General features: G+C 44.6%; 1 protein-coding gene across 1 annotated transcript in view; it reads right to left on the reverse strand.

Annotated features, from left to right (window-relative positions):
- Positions 1–13,218, reverse strand: part of GPR156 (G protein-coupled receptor 156) — a 42,030-nt gene that overhangs the window by 11,012 nt on the left and 17,800 nt on the right. Inside the window, exons 6-7 of the mRNA XM_070938371.1 lie at positions 11,357–11,452; positions 5,226–5,462 (exon numbers count right to left, since the gene is read on the reverse strand). Coding sequence (XP_070794472.1) covers positions 5,226–5,462; positions 11,357–11,452 — 333 coding nt within the window. The remainder of the gene's footprint in view (positions 1–5,225; positions 5,463–11,356; positions 11,453–13,218) is intronic.

Here is a 13,218-nt window from a genome sequence, read left to right on the forward strand (position 1 = left end):
TATCTGGGAATAGTTTGACTCTGTGACCCCTGATGACGTGGACAGAACTTTGGGGAGACTTAGTGCAGCCACGTTTGCTGGACCCATGTCCCTCCTGGTTAGTACTGGCTTCCCGGGAAGTTACATGAGGCTGGCTCCAGGGAATTATCAACGCTTCGTTGAGTGAGGGTTACTTCCCCACGGCCTTGAAAGAGGCGGTGGTGAGGCCTCTCCTCAAGAAGCCTTCCCTGGACCCGGCAGTATTAGCCAACTACCGCCCGTCTCCAACCTTCGCTTTGTGGCGAAGGTTGTTGAGAGTGTGGTCACACGACAGTTTCCACAATACCTGGAGGAAACGTCTTATCTGGATCCATTCCAGTCGGGTTTCAGGCCCGGGTACAGCACGGAAACGACATTGGTCGCATTGGTAGATGATCTCTGGAGGGCTCAGGACAGGGGTTGCTCCTCTGTTCTAGTCCTGTTAGATCTCTCAGCGGCTTTTGATACCTTCGACCATGGTATCATGCTGCGCCGGTTGGAAGAGTTGGGAATGGGGGGCACCGTGTTACGGTGGTTCTCCTCCTTTCTCTTGGACCGGTCACAGTTTGTGTTGGCAGGGGGGCAGAGGTCGACCTCGAGACACCTCATATGTGGGGTGCCTCAGGGGTCGGTCCTCTCGCCCCTTTTGTTCAACATCTATGTGAAGCCGCTGGGTGAGATCATCCGTGGCTTCGGGGTGAAGTACCACCAGTACGCTGATGACACCCAGCTGTACATCTCCACCCCGGGCCACCCCAATGATGCCCTTGAAGTGATGTCCCAGTGCCTGGAGGCCATGCGGATCTCGATGGGGAGGAACAGGCTCAGGCTCAACCCATCCAAGACTGAGTGGCTGTGGTTTCCGGCATCCCAATATAATCAGTTGACACCTTCACTGACTATTGGGGGCAAGTCTTGGCCCCCTCGGAGAGGGCTTGCAATTTGGGCGTCCTCCTGGATACGCAGCTGTCCTTGGAGGAACATCTGACGGCTGTAGCCAGGGGGACTTTTTATCAGGTTCGCCTGATCCGCCAGTTGCGGCCCTTCCTAGATCGGGATTCCTTGTGCGCAGTCACTCATGCCCTCGTCACCTCTCGCCTGGACTACAGCAATGCTCTCTACATGGGGCTCCCCTTGAAGAGCACCTGGAGGCTCTAACTGGTCCAGAATGCGGCCGCACAGGTAGTTACAGGAGCTGCATGGTGCTCCCACATAACACCTCTCCTGCGTGAGCTGCAATGGCTCCCAGTGGTCTTCCGGGTGTGCTTCAAGGTGTTGGTTATCACCTTTACAAGAGCTCCATGGCATAGGACCTGGATATCTTCGAGACCGCCTGCTGCTACCAATGGCCTCCCACCAACCTGTGCGCTCCCACAGAGAGGGCCTCCTCAGGGTGCCATCGGCCAAGCAATGTAGACTGGTGGCCCCCAGGGGGAGGGCCTTTTCTGTGGGGCACCTGCCCTCTGGAATCAGCTGCCCCCAGAGATACAAAGAATCCAAGACAGCGGTGCCTTCCACCGTGCCCTGAAGACCTTTCTTTTTCAGCAAGCCGGGCTGGCTTAACATATTTTTAAATGTTTTTAATAGGTTTGTTATTGTTTTTAATTATGGGGCCAAACGCATATATATCTTTTTAACTGTATTTTAATGTTTGTATTTATGTTTTTACTTTGGCTGTGCACCGCCCTGAGTCCTCCGGGAGAAGGGCAGTATATAAATCTGATAATAAAATAAAATAAATAATAAATAAAATAAATTGTATTTGCATTTTTTTCAGACTAAAAGAGATATTTCACCTTTGGAGAAATCATACTTCAAAAATGGGTAAAATTGGCTTCTGGTTGGCGCCACCGTCGTCGCCAGACGGTCTTTTAAGACCGCCAGCCCCGCCGCCCGTAAAGAACCGCCTCTACAGCTGAGAGGCGGCTCGAAAAACTCCGTTTCTTTGAGGAAACGTGAGGAGAGCCGGCGAGAGCAGGTAGAGCCCCTGTGAAGTCCCCAGAGTGTCTTTTTTGCCTCTGGGGAGGAAGCAGGATGAGGCTCCCTATCCAGCTCGCCGAAGCTCCGGACTGCGGGGGAACTCTGCATGTAGCAGAGCCAGACGACGCGACCAATGTAATCAGCGAAAGTCAAAAGATTTATTAAAAATAAACAGGGTGAAATCTGGATCCGGAACTCAAAACTGCAAGTATTTATAATAGCCCTGTGATGGAATTTGAGAATGGAGAAAGAGAAGAGTGAAAGTTTAAAATGGCATCCGGCTTCAGCGGCTTGAAAAAAGCTGAAAGCAAAAGTGGATTTGCCTGGCTGTCTTAGTACGCTACAAAGTATCGAAAGTAATAGTGCTGTCTAGAAGAGAAGCGAAAAGTTTTGTTTTTTTTCCAAAGTGTCTTTATGCTTCTTCTCCCTTAGAGACTTGCTTAATTCTGAGAGGACTTTGTGGTAAAGGGAGAGAAGACTTCCTTTTTAAAAAAAGAGTTTCTCTGCGTGGCAGAATGGCTTCAAAGCCAGACAACAAAGCGGTGGGGGGGGGGGCTCCCCCACTTATAAGTCACAAGAGCAGTTTTTAAGTTTGCAGATTCAGAGCCAGAGACAGGAGATTGATTTTAAAGATCTGAAGGAATTTATTATTCTGGCTCTGTTGAAACAAGATGCGGTTATGGACCAGAAATTTGAAAAATTTCAACAGGAAATTAAGGAGGTGGTTCAAGAAAAGTATGATAAGATGAAGCGAGATATTTTGACAGTTTTGACTGGCTTTTCAGAAGTAATTGTCCAGATTGATAAAAAAGTGGAAGAAACTAGTTTAGAAGTAGAGTCTAAAATGAAGGAAGCTGATTATAAGATTTACAATGTGGATAATAAAATGCAAAGGATTGAAAATGAAGTGACAATGATGCAATTCAAATTTATGGAGTTTGCTATAAAACTGAGGGGGATAAAGGAAAACAATAGAGATTTGAGAAGGATTTGTGCTGATGCTTTGGCTGTGATGCTAAAGGTTAGCCCCGAAGAGGTTTTGTCCAAAATTGACAAGATTTACAGAGTGAATTCTTGGGTGGCAAGACAAAGGCAATTGCCCAGAGATGTGGTGTTATACTTCACAGATAGAAGAATAAGAAATGACGAAATGATTTACAAAGAGCTGCCGCCTAAGATGCTAAAAGACAGAAAGGATTTTGCATTTTTGGTGACTGAACTAAAGAAACATCAAATTCCATTTAGATGGGATGCTCCAATTGGCATAATATTGAGATATCAAGGAGAAAAATATCGATTAAATACTGTTGAAAAAGCGGAAGAATTTTATCTTAATGTTTTTAAAATTGGCCTAACATCTCCATGTACATCTTCAGTGTTAGGAATACAGGAGGGTGATAAAGAAAAACAAATCGAACAAGAGATTGAAGTCCAGTGGAAGCAGATGGAGATGGAACCAATGGAAATACAAGGAACTACAAGGGGCTTTTTGGATGAGCCGTTCCCGGATCTTCCTTTAAAGGTTATAGGTGGACCACCTAAAAATACAAGAGCTTTGGATCTTGATTTGATGTCCTACAAATCAATTAAAGACCAGCGCATAACTCGATCAGTCTATAAACAAATTCCAGAAAAACAACAACAGCAGAGGTTTAAGCCAGCACAAGGAAAGAAAAGAAGCAGGTTCCACAAAACTAGAAAATTTTAGATCAATATCTCTCTTGAATATGGATTATAAAATTTTTGCAAAATTATTAGCCAACAGATTAATGCCAGTTATTCAAGAACTGATTCATGATTAAGCAGGACTTATAGAAGACAGATATATGAAAGACAATGTGAGGCAAATTATAGATTTATTGCACTATCTTGAGAAGAATAAACAGATCTCTGCAGTGCTGGTGTTCTAGGAGGTGGAGAAGGCCTGTAATTGAGTGAATTGGAACTTTCTATTATAGATTTTAAGAAAGATGGATTATCTGTCCGTTGAAGGGAATAGCCATGAGGCAAGAGGATTATGGAACAAGGGCATTGGCAGTTAATCTGGTTGTTACCCTAACATGCTCGATGGAATTAATAATCTAGATGAAAGACTTTATAGAAGATATCATACGGAATATAAATATAAAGTCACTCGGGGGGTTTTTATATACAGAAGTATTCTTCAATGATGGGGGCAGATGGCAACTAAAGACATTAAATACGCTGTTGGAAGAAGGATTTGATGTGACTGTTTAGATGTTATAAATTATTATATATGGTGGACCTGCGGGAAAGTGGGTGAAACAAAATTGATATGGTATATGGTGATAGGCTAGGTTACTGATTGTTTAATACTGGAAAAGGGGTGTTATGTTTATTATTGAAGAATGGATTTTGAAGGTGGCCAGTGTCGCAGAAATGGTGAAGATATCAGCATACATAAAAGATTGGACCCAAGAGATCTATGTATGAGAGTGGAAGAAATGGATAGATTATGTGCAGAATAAATATTAAACTAGGAAGTACCAGATAACTTTTAGTTGAATGTTGTGTAGAAATGTATAGTACAGAGGATAGAATATTAGAATGTCAGGAAGAAATGTATACTACACAGGGGGTAGAGTAGATGGGCGGTAAAGTATTATATAATGTGATTTGGATTCGGATTTCATCCTGGGGAAGCCAAGGGGGGAGGGGAGGGTAAGGGAGGGCTAGGGAGGGGAAGGGGGAAATCTGTATTTGTAAAACTTTTTCAATAAAAAAAAATGGGTAAAATTATATAAAGCAACAAGAACTAAATTTAAACTAATTAATGCATTTCCCCTATATTTCAATTTTTAAATACATTTTAATAAAATTCTAACATTAAAATTTAAAAAGTGTATAATATGAGGGTTTTTTATTATTCCTCTTATCATTCTACAACTATCTATATAGTGCTGAAGTAGGCTATGTGGTATGGCACCCAACTATATAAATCCTTGAATCACTACACAGCAAAGCTAAGAAAAGTATTTTTGCAAGTCCCAGTATGATGAGAGTCCTGTCATGAGCTTACAGGAAGCAGAATACATTTATTATGAGCTGAGGATATACAATTGCATTTTCTTGCCAAGTAAACTATAGTTATCAATGAGATTAACAATTTTTAATTAATTTGTATATTCACTTTATGTCAGGAATTCCATTTATATGCAAGACTCTGGGGAAAGGTAATTTGCAATACTGCTCATCTGCTTTCTTACCTGTGGGATAAAGATCAAACAATTTATTGAAAACATACAGACAAAGATTCCTCCTGAAGTTAATCCATACACCAGATTGTACCACAAGTAGAAAAAGCTATTGACCACCAGCATAATTCCAATAAAGAGGAAAATAATGGCTACTGCACTTATGAGTGTCAGGGACTGATTAACTGGTGGGCAACTCAGATTATCTGTTAGACCTGCAAGATAAATTCCATACATCAGTAGGATTCCCTGAAAAATAACAGAGGAAAAGTTTTTTTAGTAGGTTCAAACATGAGTTAAGTCTAAACTTCCATTCTGTTAATGTAATCATACATTGATAAAAATTTCATAAAATATCCTTACTGCTCACTTGATGCAAAATCAAGACGCTATGATGGAACAATAGCCATAATCTAGTATTCATCCCTGGATAATATTAGGAGGGATAGGCATCCAACTCACCTGTGATGGAGATGATGCTTCCTAGCACCCTATCCTCTTCACTGAAGTCTGCCACATGGAATGACTTCCAGATCACTTTGCAAGATTCTACTTCTGTCTGGTTCATACAAACTGCCCATACAGAGCCAAGACTTATGTAAATTTGAGCCACATTGTGGCAAAATATTGACCAAATTTTCATAAGAGCCTGTGTGCAGATCTTCTAACTCTCAATCCCCAAAAAAGAAAGTTGCTATAAGGATGTGTCTCTGCCTTAATCACCTCCAGATAGGCATTTATACGCAGGTTTGGTCAAGTTCACTTCTAGTCTTTCTCCATCAATGCTCTAATCTCTTCATCCCTTTTATTTCCAAGTGTTCCTTATTGACCCAAGAATCCTCTCCAGAGTTATGGAAGGAGCGAAGCCACCCAGGAGCGTTTTCATCTTGCAGTCACAAGGATTAACTACGTGTTTGACAGAACTGACTGCAATTAGCAGAAAAACTCTCCAAATGCCTATCATGACCCTAAAGGGTCTGGGGATTTAATAGAACCTTCCAACTAGCATAGATTCCAGGCAACTATTTGCCTCAGACAAACCAGTGAATGATTTGAATACAGCAATGGACTCTCCATAATATCCTCTATCTTCAAATCACATAATAGATGCTCTAATAAAGGCCAGATCTGGAATAATGCCTAATACATGTGCTTAAGATAAATTAGTTCAAGTCTACGATTGCCATGAATTTCCAGATTATTTTAGAATACTGCTGAATACTCCTGAATGCCACCAAACCTCCCCTATCTTGGCATTCAAAGCAGATATAAACTCAAATGTGAGCAAGCACCAGGTTTTAGTAATACATGTTAGATCCATTTGTTCACTAATATGGACTTGGCATTTACTAGCATCAACCAAAATCCAGGACCTCCAGCAGTCTGGCCACCTGACCCTTGGAATAGGTCAGTGGGTAACTAGCAGCCAACTGAAGGTAGTCGTTTCATTGGAATGACCCATTTTTTCTGGTAAAACAGCATTCATAATGCAAAAATAATAAGATACTCTCCTTCAACAACCATGAGATGTGAAGCAACTCTCCAATTTGATGATGGGACATTGGTATGTTATTTGGGTGATAGAGGGCAGATTGGAAAGGAAATTACACTATGGTCCCATAACTTAATCCTTTTGCATTAAAATGCTATTTTACCAGAAAAAGATGGGTCATTCCAAGGGAAAGGATACCTTCACTTGGCTGCTGGTTACCTGCTGAACCTATTCCAAGGGCCAGTTGGCCGGACTGCTGGAGGTCCTGGATTTTGGTTGATGGTGGTGAATACCAAGCCCATATTTGTGAACAAAACACAGAGTTTTGTCCCCAAATTTTCATGGTACAATTGGGGGGGCTTTGGTGACCTATTATCCCTCTGCCCTTTTATAAGATACATTATAGTTGAATGAAAAAGGTAGCAATTATTTTACATTTGTTTTATAAAGTTTTAGGATTTACTACAAGTTGCGTTGAATTCAGTGTCCTTATAGAAGTAGAGGGAATGAAGACATAAGAAATGTTCCTCGTCTTGAGGAAGCAACACTATCATCAATCAGGGTTCCATCTAGCTATCTTCCATGCAACAGGTGAATGCATTTTTCAGAGTTGTGGCTAAGAAATGTGATGTTTTAAAAAATATTTTTTTCAACTTTACATAATGAATGTATTTATTTATTTATTTATTTATTTATTAAATTTTTATACCGCCCCCTCTCCCGAAGGACTCGGGGCGGTGAACAGCCAAAATTAAAAACACACAATACAAATATTAAAATACATTAAAACAGAATTAAATTATCTTAGGCTTCTCCAATTTAAAACCCCTTACCCATAAAATTCACCAATTAAAAATTTTTTAACCCAGCCCGGCTTGCTGAAATAAAAACGTCTTCAGGGCCCGGCGGAAGGTCCGGAGATCCGGGATTAGTCGTATCCCTGGGGGCAGCTCATTCCAGAGGGCGGGTGCCCCCACAGAGAAGGCTCTTCCCCGGGGGGTCGCCAGCCGACATTGCCTGACAGACGGCACCCTGAGGAGACCCTCTCTGTGGGAGCGTGTTGGCCGGTGGGAGGTTATCGGAGGCAGAAGGTGGTCTCGTAAATAACTGGGTCCTAAGCCATGGAGCGCTTTGAAGATGAGAACCAACACCTTGAAGCGCACTCGGAAGACCACCGGAAGCCAATGCAGCTCGCGCAGGAGAGGTGTCACGTGGGAGCGCCATGCCGCCCCCATAAGTACCCGCGCGGCCGCATTCTGCACCAGTTGGAGCCTCCGAGTGCTCCTCAAGGGGAGCCCCATGTAGAGAGCATTACAGTAGTCAAGGCGGGAAGTAACGAGGGCATGAGTGACCGTGCATAGGGAGTCCCGATCCAGAAAGGGGCGCAACTGGCGTATCAGGCGGACCTGATAGAAAGCCCCCCTGGCCACGGCCGTCAAATGCTCTTCTAAGGACAGCCGTGCGTCCAGGAGGACACCCAAGTTACGCACCCTCTCCGTGGGGGCCAATGTCTCGCCCCCAATAGTCAGCGATGGCACCAGCTGACTATATCGGGACGCCGGCAGCCACAGCCACTCAGTCTTGGAGGGATTGAGTCGGAGCCTGTTCCGCCCCATCCAGACCCGCACCACTTCCAGGCACCGGGACATCACTTCAAGGGCATCGTTGGGGTGGTCTGGGGTGGAGATGTACAGCTGGGTGTCATCAGCGTACAGATGGCACTGCACCCCAAAACCACGGATGATCTCGCCCAGCGGCTTCACATAAATGTTGAACAGGAGAGGCGAGAGGACCGACCCTTGTGGCACCCCACAAACCAAGTGCCTTGAGGTCGACCTCTGCCCTCCAGCCAACACAGACTGCGACCTGTCGGAGAGATAGGAGGAGAACCACCGTAAAACAGTGCCTCCCACTCCCAACCCCTCCAACCGGCGCAGCATGATACCATGGTCGATGGTATCAAAAGCCGCTGAGAGGTCTAATAGGACCAGAACAGAGGAGCAACCTCTGTCCCGAGCCCTCCAGAGACCATCAACCAACGCGACCAATGCCGTTTCCGTGCTGTACCCGGGCCTGAAGCCGGACTGGAACGGATCTAGATAGACGGTTTCCTCCAGGTACTGGGGGAGCTGTCGCGCAACCACACTCTCAACAACCTTCGCCAGAAAGCGAAGGTTGGAAACTGGACGATAGTTTGCTAAAATAGCTGGGTCCAGAGAGGGCTTCTTGAGGAGGGGCCTCACCACCGCCTCTTTCAAGGCGGGAGGCAAGAACCCCTCACTCAAGGAAGCGTTTATAATCCTCTGGAGCCAGCCTCGTGTAACCTCCCGGGTAGCCAGCACCAACCAGGAGGGACACGGGTCCAATAAACATGTGGTTGCGTTCAACCTCCCCAGCATCCTGTCCACGTCCTCGGGAGTCACAGGGTCAAACTCATCCCAGATAACCGTCTCAAGACAGACCTCGGACAACCCGCCCGTACCTACCCAGTCGGAGTCCAAGCCTTCCCGAATCTGAGCGACTTTATCGTGCAGATAATGCGCAAAATCCTCAGCACGACCTTGCAAGGGGTCTTCCCGCGCTCCCAGATGGAGAAGGGAGCGAGTCACCCTAAACAAGGCAGCTGGGCGATTTTCTGCCGACGCGATAAGAGCGGAAAAGTAATTACACTTCGCCGCCTTTATCGCCACTAAGTAGGTCTTGATATAAGACCTCACTAGTGTACGGTCAGATTCGGAGCGACTGGCCCTCCAACTACTCTCTAGGCATCTTTTCCGGCGTTTCATCCCCCTCAGCTCCTCGGAGAACCAAGGAGCTGGGCAGATTCGGCGCCGGGTCAGAGGCCGCAAAGGCACGACCCGATCTAAAGCACCAGCGGCCGCCCTATCCCAGGCGGTCACCAGGTCCTCAGTCGAGTCGCGTGCCAGAGTCTCAGGAAATGGCCCAAGCTCCATTCGGAACCTATCAGGATCCATCAGGCGCCTGGGGCGGAACCACCTAATTGGTTCCGCCTCCCTGCGGTGGGGCATAGCGGTCAGGAAGTCAAGTCTAAGGAGAGAATGGTCTGACCATGACAAGGGTTCAATAACTATATCCCCTGTATCTAAGCCATTCAACCATTGACCAGAGACGAAAACCAAGTCCAGCGTGTTTCCTCCTATGTGAGTGGGGCCCTGAATTAACTGGGTCAGGTCCATGGCCGTCATGGAAGCCATGAACTCCCGAGCCGCCTCAGATGCTTCACCGATGGACGGCAGGTTGAAATCCCCCATGACTAAAAGCCTGGGGGTATCAACCACCACCCCGGCTATAACATTGAGGAGCTCGGGCAGGGCCGCTGCCACGCAGCAAGGAGCCAGGTACGTAACCAGCAGGCCCATCTGCCTCCCATGGCCCCACTTCACAAGGAGAGACTCACAACCGGCTATCTGAGGTACAGTGGCCTCCCTAGGATCAAGACCTTCCTTTACAATAACCGCCACCCCCCCCACCCCTACCCTGGGCCCTTGGCTGATGGAATGCGCGGAAACCCGGTGGGCACAATTCTACGAGGGGGACCCCCCCCTCCAGGCCCAACCAGGTCTCAGTAATACCCGCCAGGTCCGCTCCCCCCTCCTGAACCAGCTCACAGATGAGGGGGGCTTTATTAGACACGGACCTGGCATTGCACAGCATCAGCCTAAGACCCAGGCTCTGAGACTCCGGACAACCCAGGGAACGAGAAGAGCACTGGGGGCCGGAGCATGTCACCGCTTGAAGACAGCGGATACGTGCCCCCACAACATGATATGGCCCCCTGCTCCCACCATACCTGCCCCTCCCACCTACGGTCCTGATGACATCGCCCTCCTCCCTACCAGCACCAACCCCCTCCGATCCCCGCTCCGCACCTCCCCTAGCGCGACCCTGTGCCGGGCCTGGTCCCCTCCCCAACAAATCACCCTCCCTATCCTTTGCCAAACAACCCTCCCCCCTCCCAAAACCCCTTAAAAGATTGGCAAATGACAATTTTAAAAAACCCCTCAACCCCCTCTTCGCCGCATGCCACCTCTCGGGATTCCAAAATCCGTCATCGAGGTAGGCCCTCGATAGAGTGGAGGGCCAATCCTGCGAGAGGGGGGAGTCTCGCAGAACAAGAAGGTCAGCTGCCGTATACATCTTGCCGTATACAGAGGATAAGTGCCCATGTCCCAAGGGTCAGATGGAAAATAAGAGGTCCAAAAGGGAGCAAATAAAGTGGGGGCATCCAGAATCCGAGGTCCAAAGTCCACTGTCCCCTCACCACAGTGGAAAGGATCTCTTGCCAAGTCGACACAGTTCAAGGGGGATACAATCCAACCACCCTCTCACGGTGATTGGTCTGATGGTCAGTCCCCTCTACTAGTGAGATGGAAGTAGTGAACCTTTGCAATATCAGTTCAGCAGGGGTTAAAGTCCATAGCCACCCTCTCACAGTGGCTGGTCTAATAGTCCGCAACCACCCTCTCACGGTGGTTGGTCTGATGGTCAATCCCCTCTGCTGGAGAAATGCATGAATATTTGTACAAAAACACTGTCCCTAAATTAAATAAACTTAATCTTTAAAGTATCTAGACATAACCGACAATGAGCTTAAACTCTTATCAATGAGATACTGGAATAAATAACATACCTTAAATCCCAGAAGAAGAATAAACCAAAATTCAGAATAGAGAGATTTACAGATGTATCCATATCTCAATATGCAACTCAAGCCTTTGTCAGTGACCTGCCGAAGAGTGAAATATATAGCTAAGAATGTCTTAGTTTGCAAAATGTTGAAAATCCTAACACTTTATTTCCATTTTCCTATCATAGAATTTAATTTTAAAATATTGTTAAAAGAAAGAAATTAAAAACTTGGAAAGGAACAGAGGTGGGGGTTACTTGGAGAGTGTCAGTAGTAGCTCCTCAATAGCTTGTGCACCAATGTTAAGTGCATTTTTCTGATAAGGTTTCAGAATGTTATGAAAACAGTCTTCTTGAAGAGAACAATTGGGCTTGTTTGAAGGCATGTTTATTTACAGTTTTAATAATGTTGTTTTATATTGGATTTTATGAGTGGCTTTTATAATATTATTTTATTTCATATGTTGTAAACTACTTAGAATCAGAAAAGGAAGCAGCATATAAATTTTGGCATAGTAATTAATTTGTCAGCCCAAATTTGTCTAATCCTTTCCTGCTTCCCTTTCAAGTCAATGGACTCCTAGTCATTCTTGTCCTGTTGAATATTGAATTCATCTTGCTTCATGTTTACCTAACAGTTCTGTCTAATCTGAAAATAGCTAATCCCTATTTCACAATGATTCCATTTTTACATGTCTATGTAAACTACAGGCTTTTGTAACAGGTTGTAACATTCTTTTCACTCTTTTCCAAGCAGTTTTCCCATCCTCTTTCATGTTCTTCCATTCATTCTTTTGGATACAAATGTATCTCTTTCTTTCATTCACTCGTTTTTAAATCATAAACAATCAAATCAATTGAGACAACTTTATTTCAGCCACTGATCAACATTTTGTAAAATTGCTGTAAGATGTTACAAAATACTAATGAAAAAGCATAAGTATTTCTAAAATCTTAGAAATGAGTAAAATCTATAAAAATAAATGTATTAATACCATAGCACTATATATGCAGACAATACAATACTAAGAAATCTAAATATTAAAGCTATTTTGTGAATAAAAGATTTGACATGTTGTGTACTAAGTACTAAACTACTGAGCATATATTGAGGCAGAGGGCTAGTAGGAGAGAACTTTTATAGCATGTTATAGAATTCTTTCCACTTTAGGCAGAATCTTAGTTTCTGGCTGAACCATCAGGTTGGTTGAAATGCTTGAAATTATTTTCCAGAAAAGGTGCATTTCTATCCTTTGTAGTTTGAAAAAGTTATTCCTAGTTGTATGTACATGTGTAAAAAAATTGATTCTTTTTATTCAGTTTTATAACCCCTTTTAAGATCAAATAGCTGATTCCTGAATGGGACAGTTACTGAATTTGTAACATTTGAAACTTATCATCAGATCTACCATAGCTTGCATGCAGTTCTAGTCTAGGGTTTCTCCCTAAGACAAAAGCTCACAAGGTGCAAATGTGTTAATAATGAACTCCAGAGGTTGTATATCAGAACATTATATTGGCTAATGCTCCTGAAGAGCCCATAGAGCTCAAGGGACTTATCCAAGGCAAGAAGCAGTTGCCTTGCAGTCTTTTCAGGCCATCTAAGCCTAAGAATGGCTGGACCCAATGTCACTGTCCCAAGCCTTTTGATTTCCAAAGAAATCAAAAGAGGATTAAGGCCCACGGGAAGAGACAGTGACAAATGATCCCTATCCAGCAACAATCTAATTTTAAAGACGTTAGTAGACTAAAAACATTGTATGAAATTAAATTGTACTAGATAGAACCTTGTATAGTGAACTTCTCACTAGTGCCAAATCTGGCTTTCAAATTGCTTACCAATGTAAAACCAGTGTTAGGATAATC

This window comes from Pituophis catenifer, unplaced genomic scaffold, assembly GCF_029215685.1.
Source record: "Pituophis catenifer annectens isolate HBS135680 unplaced genomic scaffold, rPitCat1.0.hap2 SCAF_2, whole genome shotgun sequence".
NCBI classification, from domain to species: domain Eukaryota; kingdom Metazoa; phylum Chordata; class Lepidosauria; order Squamata; family Colubridae; genus Pituophis; species Pituophis catenifer.